This window comes from Anopheles arabiensis, chromosome 3, assembly GCF_016920715.1.
Source record: "Anopheles arabiensis isolate DONGOLA chromosome 3, AaraD3, whole genome shotgun sequence".
NCBI lineage: Eukaryota > Metazoa > Arthropoda > Insecta > Diptera > Culicidae > Anopheles > Anopheles arabiensis.
Window position 1 is genome coordinate 3,674,636 of NC_053518.1, and position 18,511 is coordinate 3,693,146.

Below are 18,511 nucleotides of genomic sequence, written 5' to 3' on the forward strand. Positions count from 1 at the left end.
CATGGGAACTGACCAATAAATCGTGGGAAACCCTGTATTGGCGGCCACCGTCGCAAAACCGTCGCAAAACGTCAAAACCGGCGTCGCATGTACTGTAAACCGACGTCGCCAGCGAGCGAAACTCGCAACGATTTCGAGGCGCTGGCGACGGTCGTTTTTGACGTTTTGCGACGGTTATTGACCTTTCGAGCGAGCTTTTGCCCTGCGGGCCAGTGTGGTCAGATTATATTGGATTTCGGCAGGAGCACTGTTGAGAACGCAACCATTTAAATTTAATCAATTATTTTAATGATTACCCTGCTAGCAAAGAGAATGAAAAAGTGTGCGACTTTCAAGCGAGGGGCATGTAGAAGCAGGGGGAGACGGTTGGAAATACACGTAATTACGCAGAGACGCGAGCGTGTTTTGGTTTCTACATAGTTTTTGCATTCACACAATTACACATGTGTGAATGTGTGCGTTCACTTTCAGCCTGCGCGCTCAGTTTGGTTTTCTCGCAGCGGCATGCTGGTATCGGTGTCTCGCTCGCACTAGTGCAGCGTGTTCGGGGAGAAACGGGAAGGAAGGGGTATGAGGAAAATACAATGAAACAGAGCGAGCGAGTGTTCTTTTCAGTGAGAGTGCCTCGAGTATTTTAAAAGTCATGCAAGAGAGCGCCGGTTTGGTGGTACAGTCGTCAACTCGAACGACTCTATAACATGCCCATCATGGATTCAAGCCCCGAATAGACCGACCCCCCATAGGTAGGACTGACTATCCCGCTATGGTAACAATAAGTCACTGAAAGCCAAGCCCACTTCACTAATGAGCACAGGCAGGCCTTGACCGGCAGCGGCTGTTGTGCCAAAAAGAAGAAGAAGAAGCAGAAGAAGGAGAAAGAGAGCGCATTCTCTCTGTGGTAGCGCTCCATCTGCCATTTTTAATTATCAGCCCAAAACAACGGACTTCGGATCCGATCTTGGGCCGGACCCCCACCGTGTGTTTCTACCTTCCCCTCGCCTGAAAATTTCATTCTCTTTGTCTGTCGGGTAAGCTTTAACCGCCGACAGCCAGATTCAAATTCAAATTTAAATGATTTTCTTTGACGATCAATTCTCGGAATCCACGTAACTGACATTTTCTACTTATTATGAACATTAAATTTTAACGGATAAAAATTAAAAGGGCCAGGCAAACAAACGTTCATCAGCGAGATAAGTAACAAATGAGGATAGCAATCCTTCAAATATCTGTGATTTTCGGTGGGATAAATGGAAAATCGGTAGTTTTCGGGCGGTCATCTGTGAATCGGTAGGCATATAAAAAATCAGTAGGAATACAGATAAATCGGTATTTCTGGTCACTTTGAGTGTGACCGTGCGCGCCCCTTTTTTGAGCTGTCAAAAAATTTGCGGGATTCGTCGGAAAGAGCGGACACAAACAAAATAACCAAAACAACGCAACACTTTCGGACGAATCAGCGATTAAATTTGATAACTTTCTGTACCGAATATTTTGCATTTTCTTCACAGCTAAGTGCCGACCTGCAGTGTGGTGTAAATGCGGTAGAAGATACGCATCAAAATGTCGCAAACCGTCGTGGAGCTGCACTGGTTCCCGAAGTATTCGGATCGATTTTTGACCGCGGCAAGTTCCGAAATCAATTTGTACCAGGTGAAGAACGATCTGATTGATAATGTGGAAAAGTCGAGTAAGTAACGTGTGTTGCATTGGAGTTCCGCAGAACGGTTGTTTACTAACTCGTTTGTCCTTGCCTCACCATTTTTCCAGACATAAATTTGGACATTTCCAAATCAACCACTGCCACGCTGATAGCTTCCGAGTCGCGTTATCAGTTTGTACGGACCGTAGCACCCTCGTACCATGGTGGAGGCGAGATCAACTTTGCAGCCGGACTGCCGAACGGAAAGGTCGCGTTATGTAACTTTGTCGCCGAAAACAATGTCGAATTCAGTAAGTGTCTCTTCTGCAGCATGCCCGGTAACTGGCGGTTCTGACACGTAAATTTTTATATGCTTACAGCCCCAAGAATATCCCGAGCATGCACGTGTATCGCCTGGAGCGAGCTGGAACCGAACTTCCTGGCGATGGGACACGACCGGAATCGGTCCGACAACTGCATCACAATCTGGGACACGGAACGCGGTGTTCCGAATCAATCATGTAAGTCGGAGGGGTAAGGGAGCAGAATCTGATCGTTAGTTCATGCTTCAATTTCCTTACAGCAATTGTAAGCATGATTGGATTGTCGGAAACGGCACATTCTGTGTGCTGGGACAAAACATTCCCCCAGGTGCTGATAGCAGGCATGAGCCACAAGTACATCAAAATGATGGATTTGAGACGTAAGTGGGACAGCGATCACGAAGCTTGAGTAGTACGCAAATGTACCAAAAACTGAATTCCTTTTCACAGAGAACCCAGTCATCACGACGGTAGCAAACACACGGACGGTAAACGGAGTTTGCGTCGCACCGAACGGTCGCTACCTGGCAAGCTACGTCGAAAACATAATAAACCTTTGGGACTTACGTTCGTTAGAGAAGCCGATCAGCCAGATACAGATGCAAAAGAGCATCAGCCAACTGTCCTGGTGCCCAACGCGTTCCTCCGTGCTGTCGACGCTTCAGCGCGATTCGCCGTTGATAAATTTGATCGATTTGCACTGGCCCGGCTCGGAGATGGACGGTGGCGAACCGCACTCAGTGAAACGGTTCGTTTCTCCCTTCCAAACAACGGCCACCACGCTGATGACGAGCCGTGTGCCCTCGATGGCGTATCTTTCCTGGCATCCGTACGATCTCGAGCGGATGCTGGCACTGTCGAGCGTGGGCAACATTTGCGATTACCGCATTCCGCAGCGAGTGGCCGTATCGTGGGACAACAACAACAATCTGTTCGGTAACAATGGCAACGATCTGCGCCAGTTCGCTACGCCGACCCGTTCCTCGACGCCAACCGATTCGCTCAACCAGTGGAACATTGACAGCAGCGAGGAAGACATTGCCGAAACCATGCAGCACCGGGCGCTGAAGAACTACGGCCTGATGGCGGACCTGCAGCGCAATGGTGATTTGGTGGAAAAGAACGACGGACTGCAGGCGGTTTGGCGCATGTTGGGCCACATGGTGAAGGAAGACAACAAGCAGGGGCTGAAAGAGATACTGGGCGTGAATAATGCGCTGGACGGACCGCCGATGTCGCAGTCCGAACCGGTCAACACGAAATGGGTCGATTTCAGCATGTGCAGCGGGTTGGTGGTGTACCGTAGCGAGCAGCGTGACATGGCCCAGCTGCTTTGCGGCTGGACGTTCGAGCGTGAGAAAGAAGCCTCGTTCGGTGCGTTCCTGGACGAGCTGTGCGTCAAGCGCGAGTACACGCGGGCGGCCCTTCTGGCGTGCTTTCACTTTCGCGTGCGGTTAGCGATCGACATTTTAGGCCGCGGAGCGGATCAAGCGTCCGATCCGAGCTCGCTGCTGCGTGTGGCCGCGATCGCACTGTCCGGCTTCTCCGCCGAGCGGTCCGAGCTGTGGCGCAAGCAGTGCGGAGCGGCACGCACGCAGATCGACGATCCGTATTTGCGATGCATGTTTTCGTTTTTGGCGTACGAGAAGGACGGCTTCGAAACGGTCACGAATGAGACGCAAATTTCGCTGAGCGATCGGATGGCGTTCGCTTGCAACTTTCTGTCGGACGTGAAGCTGGCCGAATACACCAAGGGCATGGTGGCGAACTGCATCGAAACGGGCGACCTGAACGGGCTGCTGCTCACGGGGGCCACAAACGACGGCATTAGCTTGCTGCAGAGTCACCTAGATCGGACGGAAGACGTTCAAACGGTCGCGCTAATTGCGGCCCGCTTTCTCACCTCGGAGCTGCTCGCCAACTATCGCGTGCAGTACTGGATTGCGACGTATCGGGACATGCTGGACGTGTGGGGCTTGTGGGAGCAACGATCCCAGCTGGACATAACGCTGGGCAGCATTCGGTCGCCACCGCGCAGCTCCCGGTCGGTGTTTTTGTTGTGCAATTTTTGCGGCAAAAACGTCTCGATGGCACTGCAGGAAGATGCGCGTCTGCGCGGGAACGCAACCACCATGCATAAGCTGTCCTCCTGTCCACACTGCAGGAAACCGTTGCCCCGATGCGCACTCTGCCTGCTGCACATGGGCACGACGATGGGGGCGATATCGCAAAGCCAAGCCATCCACGGCCAGATCGGGTGGCAGTCGAAGCCGTTCTCGAAGTGGTTCAGCTGGTGCCAAACCTGCCGCCACGGTGGTCACACCGAGCATTTGACGGAGTGGTTCAACCAGAACACCGAGTGTCCGGTGACGTCATGCAATTGCAAGTGCTTCGCCAAAGATCTGCCAATGCCGCAGTTTCCGCGCGACAAGGACAGCGTCTCCTGACACCAGCTGTCCACGATGTTTTAGAGACCGGTACCGTGAACGATGTGTTGACGCCGTTTGGGGTCTTTTCTTTTTGTTGCAATATGGGACAAGTCGTGTGCGTGTCTGAAAGGAAATGTTTATCTTTTGGGGAATAAGAGATGCTGTTGAATGTTATTCATCTGTAGGTCGGAACAATGTCTTGCAAGAGGGACTTTAAAATTGTTTTAGTTTTGCATTGTGTTTTGTTTTTACAATTTGAACGGGGGAATGCTAAGCAGCGATCGCTAATAAAGTAACATGAATAATCACGAAACAAGATTAAATGGTACGTTTACTTTGAATGTTTTTAGTTATTGAATTTTTACAAAGAAAAATATTTTAAAAAATTTATGAGGCTGCTTTCTAAGTAATAGGTTTAAAAGATAAGTTCACAAAGCCTCTGATTAAAACAGAAGCCCCTTCAGCTACGGTAGGGGAGGGAAAGCTATTCACCATTCGCTGTTGCTCCCCACCAATGTGCTTTACAAGCACCGCCCACTTTGTAGATGTAGCTGTAGGAAAGCATACGAGTGTAGCTGTGTTAGTGCCGCGTACGTATTGCCGTACAGTTAAAGAGGGGAGGGCGGGTTTGTAGAACATTAAATAACATAAATTACGCTACGGTACTCGGTAGCGGGGATAAAGGTAAACTGCAGAGGCTTACAGTAATGGCAAATACATGGCAAGTTAAATCGTACCGGAACCGGTTAATCACGGGGTTGTAAAAAAAAGCATAGAAGCAAAGGGCATAAAGAAGCAGCAGTGTAAAGGACACACAAGTACACACGGGCGGGTTGGTGTGTAGATAGTATGGCGCGACGAGGAATCCGAATGACACGCCTGGTGCTGATGGTCGAGATTGGAAGTAATTAATTTAAATTTATCATTCATTAGCCAGGTCGGCATGTAATGGAAATTGCGCTACGTTATTAAATTTCACGTATTGCAGCCTTTTTTGCGCCGTGTGACAAATGTGGGGTCGCTTTCTTGTATAAGGATATACGTACACACGCTCGCTCCGGCATGACGATGCTGGGGTATGCTAAATGTCACATGGTCGAGGGCACGAGGGAAGGTTCCCAGGCTCTACCGTGAACACAACGCTTTTCTCTTGCGCCTTGCGCTACGCAGCCGGGAATGGGTTTTGATGCAAATGGCGATGTTATGAAGGCTCGGCTGACCATTAACGTAATTACGCCGACATTTGCTTGGACGGCCGAGCTGGCCGAGCTGAAGCTGATTTCTTTGGGCGGCCTCCAAGCGCGAGACCCTCCAGGCGGCGGGTGGTATTTTATGTAATTCCAAGAAGAAATTAAAGAAATAGTGCACAACCGAGGTGAAGCGATCGGAAACGGCTCAAGCAGGGCCCTGAACGGAGGGGCCACCAAAACCAACGAAAAGGAAGAAGAGCCTCATTTCCTCATCCCCCTCCTCATCCGATCGTAATAGCGTTGTGTTTATCTTTATGCCGTTTTAAAGTATGGAAAAATTAAATTAATGCTTATCGTTTGTTTCTCTTGCGCTTTGCGCTAATGGAAATGGAATGGTAGGGTGGCGGCGTAGCACTCCCCGGTGCACTTCGAAGTGCGAATAAAATGGCGTCTTGCGGCCGCCAAATTAAACAAAACCGACCGAGAGACGCTTAACGTTGGCCGGCTGCCCGGGCTGTCGTAAAACTTGTATCTAGAATGCTGATGCGTGGCGCTGCGTTTTGATTAGCGCTTGCGCAAGGGGTGTGATGAGCGTTTGCGCTGGTGGCTTGCTTCGTTTTTACGAGTTCCGAGAAGTTTACTCCATTGTGTGTTTATGGATGAGCCCCACGCAGTAGGCACGGCAAAAGTAATTGTAATTTTTGATGAAGGGTTTTCGCCGAAGAAGAAAGCGCCTGGCTGGGGAACTGGGGAAATGCATAATGTGTGCAATGTGAGTGGTTTTTGGATTAAAATTTTTGATTGGATTGCAGTGGGTACATTCAAAACTCTCAAGGCGGTAAAAATATAATTGTTAAGTGTATATAATTATGTATAACAGTATATTAGTTTGTGAAATAGTCTTCTTGGAACATTGCAATAGAAACCTTATCCTTATCGAAAAGTACAAGTAAGCATAATGCTACTGAAAGACTCCCCTTACTAATGTGATGACAGCAAAATCACATTGATTCCGTTGACTTTCAATAACTTGTGTTTTAATTAAAATGTAATCACAAACCTCGGTACCCAGCCCAACTGCAATTTCAACCTCTACCAGGCATTGCTGCATTACACTCAAATGCCGAACACGTAAAATGATCTTCATTACCATTAGCTTTATCACGGGCGGCGCTTAAAATTATATTATTTAGAATTATTTAAATTGCTGAAAATTATAGTTCCCCACATCCCGGCTTTCCCGTTCCCACTCTCGCGGCTTCATCGAAAAAAGTCGACGAAAGGTAGAGAAGAAGAGATCTCCGCATCTCCACACAGTCCCATGTGTATTATAAGCGTTTATTATCAATTATGTTTCAACGATTACGGACACTACTACTACTACTACTACCTCCACTACTACGGACGACAGTGAGTGCGTCGGTCACACGGTGTCCCGAGTCAACTTCGATTGCTTTCGGTCCGGTCCGGGGCAGTGGAAGCGGTTTATTATCGCTAATAATAATTTTATCCGAATGCGCAAAACGCACTGCCACTAGAGAGAGAGAGAGAGCGAATGAGAGAGAGGGACAGAGAAAGCCTTCATTCGATCGAGCTTCTTTCCCTTTCACAAGAAGGTTTCGCGTTTTCAATTAACTCTCGGCAAAAGCATGGAGTGCTTCAGTTTTTATTCTTCCTGTCACAAACCCCCTGGGCAGGACAGGGCTTGAAGACTTGGTGATCCATTTTCATTAGCTCGGCCTTTTGCTCCGGCTTGGCCTGGATGGGTAATGCCAAAGCCGATTGCTCACCTTTCGAAATGGCGAAACGGGGCAAAGTGTGAAGAAATAACGACAACACCACCACCACCACCACCACCAGCACCACGATCAGGAAACGAGAAAGGGGAAGGTGCATCCGGTGCAGTTGCCTGCCTGAAAATTGAATTCAATTTCGTTAGCCAATTAGACAGCAGGGCAGTCGGGATCATTTTGTCGCTCGATCGCGCGCCCGGTGACGAATAACGCTTCGAAACCGCAGCCGTGATGCAGCAGCCTCAGTACCTTTGGAATTGGTTGTGCCGTTGCACTTAGAGGTCATAAAATAAACGCTTCAATTTGGATTGGGTTTGGCACTTCGGGGCGGAGGTGGAACGTGCTGATGAAACGCATCCGACCGTGGCGTGGCAGAAGCTCTACACAACGGCGTTTTTTTTATTCTTTTTAATACTGTTTGATTACGAGCTTCACCGGGGCAGGCAAGGCTCCCGTGTTTACTTGGTCCCCTTTTGTTCCTGTTCGTTTTGGTCCAAGTTTACGATCTTAACCACCAAATTGACCAAAGATAAGTCAATTTCCGTTTCATCCCTTTTTTTCAGCACAAGAGTAAATTAACTTTACCTAAGAATCGAAGGTGTATGTGTGTGTGTGTGGAGCGCTTTTCTTTCACTCATCTCCCGTACAAACATCCCGTGTAAGTGTGCTATTGTTTCGCCCTTCGTGCATACCCGCTCGCCTTAGCTCCACAGTGAATTATCGTCGATCAAGCTGCACCCGAAGTATTTACCATAATTGATGATCGTTGCTTACTGGATCGTTCATGTGCTGTGTGCGCGCGGAACGGAAATGATTCTAACCGATGATCGAACCCAATCCGATGTAGTGGAAAGCAAATGAAGACAAACGAAAGAAGCAGCGGAAGCTCACTTACTCCCATTTTGGTGCAGTATTTTCGGTTGCCTAAAGTGTTAAACAGCAGATTAATTCGTCCGGGTTGTGTGTGGAGCGTACCTTTGCTAAATTGAATCGACACCTAAATCAATTTGTTTTCGACAGGTTGGAATCTACCTGTTTCGGCTTGTGGCCGGCAAAGATGTGAGGGAATGCTGCCGAACAAATTGCAGCATTAATTGGAGTGGCTCTTGATTAGTTAGTTAGCGAAGAGAAGGAGGATCGTGAAGAAGGAATTGCTTGGAAGTGCTTTTGGAATTAGTGAGCGTATACTATGTTGCATGAAATGAAATGATCTTGCTTTGAACAAAAATAAGCAGGGGAAAGAAATTGTATTTAGTTTACTGTTTCTATTGCAATCTAATTTTAAAACACTTAATGTGATTGTGTCTTCTAAACTAGAGCTTTTTCAACTAATCGCCAAAACATACACGATCCACACATCGCCATGTGATCTAATGTTATTATACAATTAGTGCTCATTTCACTCCTAATGAAGACATTCCGGTAGACAATAAACTTACAGTCGGCTGGCTCGGGTCGAAATGAGAGCATTAGCGCACCTTAGCCATTAGTTTAATGCCTAGCTTAAGCATATCATGATGAACGATCTTGACAAAATATCACGATATGGAAGCCACAAAGCGGGTTTGCTCCACAACGGGCCACACCCGATCGACTTCTGTATTGTGGAGTATCTTGTGAAGCAGTCTTGATGGTCTTCGCGATCGTGTTTGCGTACAGTAAGAGTTGAAGCTCTGTTTGTAATGTGCGATTAAATGCAAAAACGAAGATATGTTTAGCCTTGATAAGACTCGATGACAACATAAAGTGGTGCTCGTTAGCGTTTGGTTTAAGGTTAACTTTTGCACAGCACTTCCTCTCGTATGTTAGACAACAAGCACTGTTATGTTGGAGGCAACAACTGAAACCGTTGGCTGTATTCATTTCATGGACGATTTGAGTGCTTTTGCATCACTTTACGCTCCATTGCTGGTAGCTTTCGGTTGCTGGAATGAAGTTGGCGGAAGGTTTTGAAATTTTAGTTTTCTAGCTGGTACTCAGGGGTTGCCTAGAAACTCTTGGAAGAAAATCTGAACAACTCATACGACAAGCGTTTGTTGGTCTACTTCATGTAATTCATTTTTATTTCATATCCTTCCTGCTGACGCTTCAAAATATCATTATATACATATTATGCAAAAACAATAGCGTAATTTGAATGTCCATAACACAAGAAACATCCCGATCTGCCCCAGCTCCCTCGCATATGACTCCCTCCTTTTACTCGCTAGAAAGTGACCAATCACACGCCGACTACCCCGCTTAAGCCGCTCGAAATGAGATTTGACAAAGTAGAATGTGAGAACCGGCACAGTTTTCCCACCCATCGGGCCAACGGGCTTTGTTCCGTGCGGCTAGTAGTAATAGTTTTCCCAAGTTTCGCCCATCACTATTGCAGTTAGCGGGCTGGTGGCTCCCCTCCACCGGCTGGTAATTGCTTCTATTAAATGAGGTGGAAGCATGTAATTGCTGGGTATAGTTGTGGGGAGCATGGATCGGCGGCATCGAAGTAAGCCTGAATACCGCCATGCCAACCGCCCGGGCCGCTGTGTTCTAATATCGGAAATTGATATTTTAATCATATGTCCATCCGGGCCGGAGCTCATCCGTTTGGTTGGTGGGGGGATTATCGATGCCGCTGTGAACAACGACTGGCCGGTACTGCACGGAAAAGCCCGTAAGTGGCCGGGGTCGAAGGAAAAACCAATCTGGAGCGCTGTAATTAAGCTCCAACCGGTGGCGTCAAATGTCTCATCGGGGTGGACCGGGTTGACTTTTCCACGAGAGCCATTAATTATGCGGCCGGCTCGGTGGCCGGCATGTTTGCTCATCGGCTGTTGACCGCTATCGCAACAAAGAAAACCCCGCCACAAGCCCTAAACTTTGCAAGAACGTTTCTCTCTCCCGCCTAGGGCCGAACTATCGTAATCAAAAGTCATTAGCCATGGTTACAGCTGAAATTGATCCATGGGCCATCGAAATAATGAGATCGCCTAATTGCGTTCGCCGTGTTTCCCGTGCTCGGTTCATGTGACGAGTGTGCGTGCGCCCAGGGGCACACGCGTCATTGCCAGGGTGTCCCGAAATGTCAACAGGAAACAAATTATTATTTAATCGTTCGCTTGTAATATAATTAGACGCGGAGGCCGCGGAGGGCGCGCTACGATTTCAGATTTCTGTGGGGCCTTTTGGGTGAGGGAAAAGCAATACAAAAGCGAGCGAATTTCTTTGTTTCGGTGCGCGCGCTTTCAGTGTTGAGCTTTTGGGGGTTCGTGGGCTTTCTGATCGGGCTGATAAGTTGACAAATTGGGTTCCCCTTTTTCTAACCCAATAACCTGTGGCGCTGACGGTGCCGGCACCACTTGATGTGATTTTGTGCTCGGTGGGGTGACTTAATTTGAGCATGCAAAATAAAACGTTCGGTTCGGGGTTTTCGGGCTAATTTCAAAATAATCACTTTTTTGTGGGGGTTTTTGGTGAGCTGAGGCACCGGGACGGGAGGGTTGAGGGCGCCATCGCTCGAAAGGACTTATTTACATGAGGCCTACTCTAGCCTAGCCTTCCCTACCGAGTAGGAAGAATACTTGTACTGACTTTTTATGGTGCGACGAAGTCAAAGATGTCTTTTTAATTATGAGAAAATGTGAAAGAATACCCACAGGATGGCAAGAAGAAGCCGTGCAGACGAAGGCTTATTTGTTAGATTCATGTAATTTTCTATCCCCATTCTTTTGTAGCTCACTTTGTATCGCTTATCACCTGAAAAGGGGGTCCCGGGTTTGAAGAGGAATAAAAGCTTTCTGCATTGAAGAAAGGCCCTCGCCCCTCTACGAGATAATAATCAAAAACGCCTGTTCGGCGTTTGTTCAATAATTAGCTATTCGTTAATCATATTCTTTGAATCAATCGCTAACCGAAGCGTGATAAAGCGAACTTTTCGCTCAACGCGCGCGCTCGCTCAGCAACAACACCACGTGCAAAACTGTACACAGAAGAAGGGTAGGAACAGTTTAAGCGGAAAGAGTGTCAGGAAGCAGGTTTGCGCATCGAAGAAAGCGCAGCGAGAGAAAAAAAAACGGAAAATCATGCTCTGCAAACAACAGCAACGAAGAATGGCGCAAGAGAAGCAACCAGCTCGCGCTACCAGCGTTCGCGTCATATTTGGTCGTTCATTCGTAACGCCGGATCAATCGAATCGAACGATCATTAAAGCAATTAAAAAGTGGTATTTCATCTCAATCGGTGCACCGGCAGTTTGGGCAGGGGTAGGGGACGGAGAGGTGATGTTTCTAATTTAAATATTTGGGCTTTCGATTACACAGAGGCCCCGAGACCGACGCGATCGCTCCGGCTGCCGGTCTTTGCCGGTCCGGACATCGCCGGGACCGTTTAATGAGATCAAGCGAAGGAAAAGCCCGGGATGGATCTAATTAAAAGATGAATTAGAAAAAAAACACACACAAACACACACATACAGGCCGGTCCGGGATGTTTGCTTTGTGCCTCGATCCGATGGCCGTGCCACGGGACGACCATCGTTAGCGAAACGCGCACTATTATCAGTGTGCCTCGATGTGATGCTGACGAACAGAAGCTGGTTTAATTAGAAAATTGATCGGGCTGTACGGGGGCCGCTGAATTAACGATCGGAAAAGTGACTGAGCTTTGCGAATGGGTCCGCCTCCCTCTTCATGTAGGTTGCCTTTCCCCGGCCAAACCATCAGCTCAACATTGTTTCGAAAGTTTGTGCTGTCAAGGTGTTGGAAAGATTAATGATCGCGGGGTTGCGCGTGATCTTGACGGCGAGCGGAGAGGTTGAAGAGGTAGTGAGGGTCATCTGAGATGGGTGGAGGGACAGGTTTTGCCTGCAGGCTGCAAAACAGGCTGCACTTCTTGACCCAGGGCATTGAGGCTTAAGTGTGTGCTTGTTGTTTTCGGGTTAGTGCCTCATGTAACTGGCGGTAACGTAAGGAATAATTCCTGGTAGTTTAATTCCTAGAAGGAGATCATGTTGTGGTAAATTTAAATTGGAAAATCAATGCCTAGACGGTTGTGATTGAAATTAATGATGGACTTTGCAGCCCTGAGATGAGCTTCTACTAGGCAAAATATTGATATAACCCTGAAAATACCTTGAACATACCTCTCAAACACACTCGCACAACTCGTGATGTATACCATCACGTACGTTTGTCAATCAACAAATTAGATCCTCACGCAAAGAGCAACACAAGCAAAAACAAAAACCTCACGTTCCGCTAATGAGTTTAATGCATTTGATTATGATGATTCAAGGGTTTCTCCATCGCTCGGTGCACCACAGTGGCGCAAGGCAAATGTACAGACTTTTGTGTCCAAATTAAGCCGTCCAAAGGGAAGCCGGCGGGTGCCTTTGGCATGATCGTTTCCCGGGAACGGAAGTAAATGAACTGCATTACGAGCGTGTTAACAGCCTGTTATGGTGGGGCTGTGAGCTTTTTTTGCTGCTACTTCTGCTCGGAATCTGACCGTCCCAAAGGGGGGTGTGAGAAGACAGTGAGTAAAAAAAAGCCTCACATCTCTCTGCCCCATCGTTACAAGATTTGGTGGATTAGCTGCACCACCGTACTGCGGCTGCAAGTGGGTTCGTTAGTTGAGAAAATGTCGAAGGTTTTTTTACCCTCACACATTGCCTTCTGTCTCTCACAGGCAAATTAACTTCACCCTAGAAGAAAAACGGTTTCTTTCCAGCCAATTTGTGGGCCGAGATAAGAACAATTTAAGCGGTGAGTTTTTCTCCCTCGCGTGAAGTGGAAAAGCGGCTTTTTTGCTACGTAAAATCACGCTGTAATGAAGTGTGCTCCGATAGAACATTAAAATGGTAAACTGAAAACAGTGGAAACAAATTAACCTTGGTCGGTGCAGTGCATTCACCAATTGCAACGGTGATTGTTTCCGATCATTATTATTTTGTTATTTTAAATTAATGTTAAGGACACAAGATTCACGCAGTGGCAGATGAGTTAAAGTAAGTTTCAAAAAAACGTTAAAAATGTGAAAAATACGAAACAATCGACAAGCTTCCTGTGTCTACAGTTGTAAAACCCAACCAAGGTTTTGATGTGTAATTGATTCCGTTCAATCAAATCTACAAAAAAATCGAAAAATGTGCTCAACTTTTAGCACTCAAACACTCATGATTGATTTGATTGTTATGATGGTATCGCTTTTGGTTCAACAGGCCAAAAAGAGCATGTTTAACGCCAATGGATCAGACACGGAGCTTTCATCACGTTGTTCGCGTCCAGACATGATCGTGCCTTGCCGATCGTTCCCTTTTCCAGCTCACTTAAACGCATTGCTCTATTCACGCAGCATTGTGACCAATTGTGAACAAACAAAATCCACAGCTTCGATCAAAGATCCACACAAATCTAACGACTGATTGAGAAGCGTTAAATAGGCATTCCTGCATTCCTGCACTAAATGGGAAAGCCGAGGGAGCGGGCGTGAGTCGTGAAATTGTGCTTTCGATGTGTGAACAAAAGAGGAATGTGTTTGTGTGTGTGAACAATGAATGCAACAGAGCGCGGGCAATATGGTAAGGATTGCCAACGCGAGCAGACATGGCCACCAACACTACTGCCCACCGCGTGAGCCGTGAAATGAGCTGCCTTTATAATGGGTGTGGATTTGTGTTTTTAGCGTTATTAGTTTCGAAAACAACGTTTGGCAGGCGATTGATTTCATGCATTCCACGAGCTAGTACTAACTGCTTTTCATAAGCTAATTGATGAATGTGTGTTTGCGATGAGAAGCATGCAAGATTCGATCGGCTTGTCTATTTTTATGCGTTAGTTAGATGAGGAAAATTAGTTCAAGTCTGGTTTCGATCGTTTATTAACACAAGGAGACAAAAAAGCCATTTGGAAAAGAAAATTATTAGTTTGAGTGATATACATATGTACGGATTGCACACTTCAACATCACACACTCAAAAACTCCCAACAAAATTTCGTTGGTTAAGTTGAATGACCTTATTTTGGGGACAAAAGATCCCGTTATTATTAAAGATCCTTCTGTTTAAAACGCAACCTTTGCAAAATGTGTCATTTGCCAGCTCCAGTTGCATTTTGCTAATACTCCGTCAAGACCATCTGGCTACAACGACTTGCTCAAGTCCTTGCCGTGTCAATAAACTCTCCAAATCGAACCTAAACCAGATGCTGCACACGAACCATAGCAGCAGGGCAGCGCAGCCCCGAGATAGGAGTGTCCAACATAATTGGAACCCTTACCGGAAGCGCAGCCAAAAACAAAGGGAAAAAGCATGAAAGCCAATACCACCGTTTTTTTTGTTGTCGGAAGAAAGGTCGTCCACACGAGATCACGAGATCTAAGGTGCTTCACAGTCGGCCGATCCCGCTTTGTCGGCGCCGTGAAGGAGATCGGGCAGAGGGTGGGAGAATCCGTTTAGCTTCCCACCTCCCCCGAATTGCCCCCTTTTGATTCGGCACCTCGGCAATTATAGTGCACTTCCTCTTTTCGGCACAATCCGGAACGGTCAAAAGACACCGCAAGAGGTCATGCCGACTTTCTTTTGATTTTCGCCCCCGGCTCAAACGGTCACCAAAAGGGCCGCCACAGTGCCACTTGGTACGCGTGGAACTTATGATTCCGGGTGGCCAAATTAAATCATTACGGAAATGAGTAATGCCCGGTGGTCGTGGTCGGAGCGGTATGAGATATCGAACCGGGTGCTGGGTACAGTTTAAAAGGCCGGCGAGCCGCCTTTTGTTGGTTGTTTGTTTTGTGTGTGTGTGAGTTGTCGATCGATTTTTGAGCAGTTGATTAGTGGACAGAGCGCTGTTATGATGTAAGCGCAAGAGGGAGCAAAACTGTAATTATAAACAGTCAATTGCACAATTTCAACCAAGCCGCGCAGAAGGAACAAAATCGTGCCGGGTGGGCCACAGTTTCTTCCGCGAGCGCGCCATTTTGAACGATTCTGGTCGTGTCTGATCATCTGCTAGAGCTGTAAAACAAACAAACATCCAGCTAAGTGGAGTTTAAATTTCACACATTCCTTCGAAACATTGTCCTGAAAGAAAGCTTCGTCCTAAAGAGAGCAAACAGCAAAGAGTGAGCCCGTGGACGAGTGTGTGATGGGGCATGACTTTCGAATTTCATTCGTATTCATTCCGGTCCAAGCTGGACTAATGCTTTAACCCCGTCAGCATGACGTGCTCTTTGGAGCAAGCGGGCAGCCATCATCACCGACAGCGATCGTGAGCGCGCGCGCACACACAACCACTGGACATGCCCCGTTCGTTAACACGTGTGTTTGATTAGGAATTCAACCCCTTCACGGGCGCGTTGCTGTTGTTGTATGTTAACGAGCCTGCGATCTAAAAAAAAACGAAGCCAGGCGCATGAAATCGACCCCAAAAACGGAGTCCCCCGATCAGCGGACAGTAAAGCGATATGGAAATTATCTTCACCCCGCGATCGCCGCGTACGCGTACGGTGGAAAAGCGCGTCCTTTCCGGGCGCGAGTAGCGGGCGGGCGTGCTGACAGCAGTGTCTCCGTGCATATGGGAGTGCTCGTGGATGGGCTGGCATGCCCGCACTAGTCCTCCCGGTGGAAAGGAGAAGTTTGACATTTATTAATCCTAATGGGGCGCATTCATCATTTATCATGCGCACGACGACCCGAGCGTGAACGCCGTCCAGAGAGAGAAGGTAGAACATGAAATCCGTCCGAAGCACCGAAAAATCGATTATACTTTCACACCGTAGGGGGGCGCCGTTGATGGGTGGCTCTTTAATGGGATTCTGTGCTGATGAAGCTGATCACAATATTTTCATATTTGCATTTGGGTCGTCCGCATCGGCAAGCAAGTCGCAAGGCGCGTATCGGGCTGTTTTTGGGGCAGAGATCGCGAGACTGTGTGCGAGGGAGCTGTTGCTTTCCACCCGGATCGTGCGCTTGTCATAACTCACGTAATTGATTTTCCCTTAGCTGGGAGATCAGTACGATCGTTTTTCTTCGTGCAAACTTCTGGTCGGTGGGCATTGGATCTCGATCGATCGTGCTCGGAAGGGGCAACAAGGAAGGAAAACGAGTAGACAAGAATCTACCAGCGAGCTTCTCGTTGTACATCAGCGTACACCTCAGGCGTCACTGGAATCAATAAGAGATGTTGGTTGTTGTTTTTTTTGTTCCTTCAATCCGTACCTTGATCATCCCATTTTCATCTCCGGGAAGGAAATCTAGACGAGAGATCAGAGGAGCACGAAGATTGCATTCGGTTTCTCACCTGGCCCGCCGCAATCGATTTAGCCAAAACGAGATCCACGTACCCGGTGGTGGACGTGGTCAATCAGGGACCGATCGGGGTAATGAGCGATAATTCCGTCATTTGTTTTGATAAATAATCAAATTTCCCGAGCGCTAGCGAACACTCGTTTGCTCGACACGATCAACTGGGCAAACGTTCGCAATAAAACATCGATAAGTGATTTTCATCTTGTTTGCGGCCGGGACGTGCCGTACGCCATTACCATACCCCACCGTGCAACCTGGAACCGGAGCTGATGGCCGTTTATTTCCGCTATGCGGGAATTGTGTGTGTGTGTGTGTTTTGTTGCTCTAGATTGGGGTGTGTGTGTGCACCCCACAGGGCCATGTTTGCGATCTCGTAATGATCTCGTTCGTACGATCGACCTCAAATGGGTTAAGTGGCTGGCAGTGGTTTTTGGCGTACCTCCGACCACATTCATCTGTCATCGTTAATCGAGCAGAAGGGGAACGTATATAGAATGGGGTAGGGGTCGGGACTGGCTGAAGCAATTGAACTGGAAAGGTAAATTCATAAATTATTGCTCCATAATTTAACCTTCCAGGTGTAGCAGACATTGTTTCTAGAGTGGATACGTACGAGGTGTTATTCGATTTAGGTGATGGTGTGTTTAGATGGTTAGATAATGGTTTCGTTTCCATACAAGGCGTTGGTGTATGGGTTCAATGTAGTAGACTCAATGCCACACATCTATTTTGTGAGTGAGAATATGTAAATAAAAATACCTAGACGAAGAACAGTCATGCGAATCAGTATCCGTTTACAAAGAAATCGTTGCTTACAAGATAATGGCACATATAACTTCAACGATAATGAGACAAAAACCCCAAAAAGACCTTTTCCTTCGACTTCACTTCCTTCTTGCAATATGGTGCAAATTACCATAATTGATACAATTTAACTGTACCCTGCTAAAAAAAATCAAACCGGAACCAAATCTGTCTTTAGCAACCGCAATATTTGTTTTGCTAATCCACTTAAACCCCGAGACAGCTGTTGGAGCGGTCAATTGTTATGTGTTGTGTGTGTGTGTGTGTGTTTTACCCATGTTTGGCTTTCCTTACAACTAAAGCGAACCCAGCAAACTCTGATTGTGCTCGAGATTGATGGTTAAGTTTGGAAAACAAAACTGTAATTCTAACAGATGGTGCATCTACAGTACAGAGCAGCTCGTGTGCAGGTTAAACGTTTAGTAATAACTATGTGGACAGGAATTGAGTTGAGGATCACTCTCAATATTTCATTGATCAAACAGTATTTGCATCTCGCAGCAAATGAAAACCATCTTTGCATCGCGAAATCCTTTCCAACACACACAAACTGCCTGCTTTCCACCGTGCATTATGCTGAATAGGAAGGAAGAAAACCGCGAACGAATGTGAAATTATGCACGTATAATGCATGAACCGGTAATGGAACGATCGGTTTGTTCGGTCCGGTTGGCTGCAGTAGCAAAACTAATTTCGAAAGCCCCCCTGCCGTTTGCCGTTCGTAATGTGCCGATCGCATCTCAGGCTTCAGCTCGAACAAAAGCAAACCATTTAACGAAAGGAAGCGATTGAACGGGCTAAATGATAATGTTTTATGTGAACATGAAAGGATATGGTTATCCATTGTTCGGAGTAATTGCGCCGAGTGTACAGATTTGCTTCGGTTAGTGAGAAGGGGCATGGGAGAGAGGGAGGGAATGCTGGATGCTGCCCGCTGGTTGAAGCTGCCAGTTGTTGGCTAGTTAATTGTCCAGCGGGTAGAGCGGTAGTAGCAGTAATGTTCGTGATGAGTTGTGGTTGTGAACAGATCTAATGGTTAAAGCT

General features: G+C 47.2%; 1 protein-coding gene across 1 annotated transcript; it reads left to right on the forward strand.

Annotated features, from left to right (window-relative positions):
• Window positions 1-1,377: 1,377 nt before the first annotated feature.
• Window positions 1,378-4,722, forward strand: LOC120903038 (GATOR complex protein MIOS). The gene is made up of 5 exons (XM_040312222.1): window positions 1,378-1,690; window positions 1,771-1,953; window positions 2,023-2,163; window positions 2,226-2,345; window positions 2,416-4,722. The coding sequence occupies exons 1-5, from the start codon at window positions 1,564-1,566 to the stop codon at window positions 4,410-4,412; spliced, it is 2,568 nt and encodes an 855-aa protein (XP_040168156.1). The 5' UTR covers window positions 1,378-1,563; the 3' UTR covers window positions 4,413-4,722.
• Window positions 4,723-18,511: the final 13,789 nt, after the last annotated feature.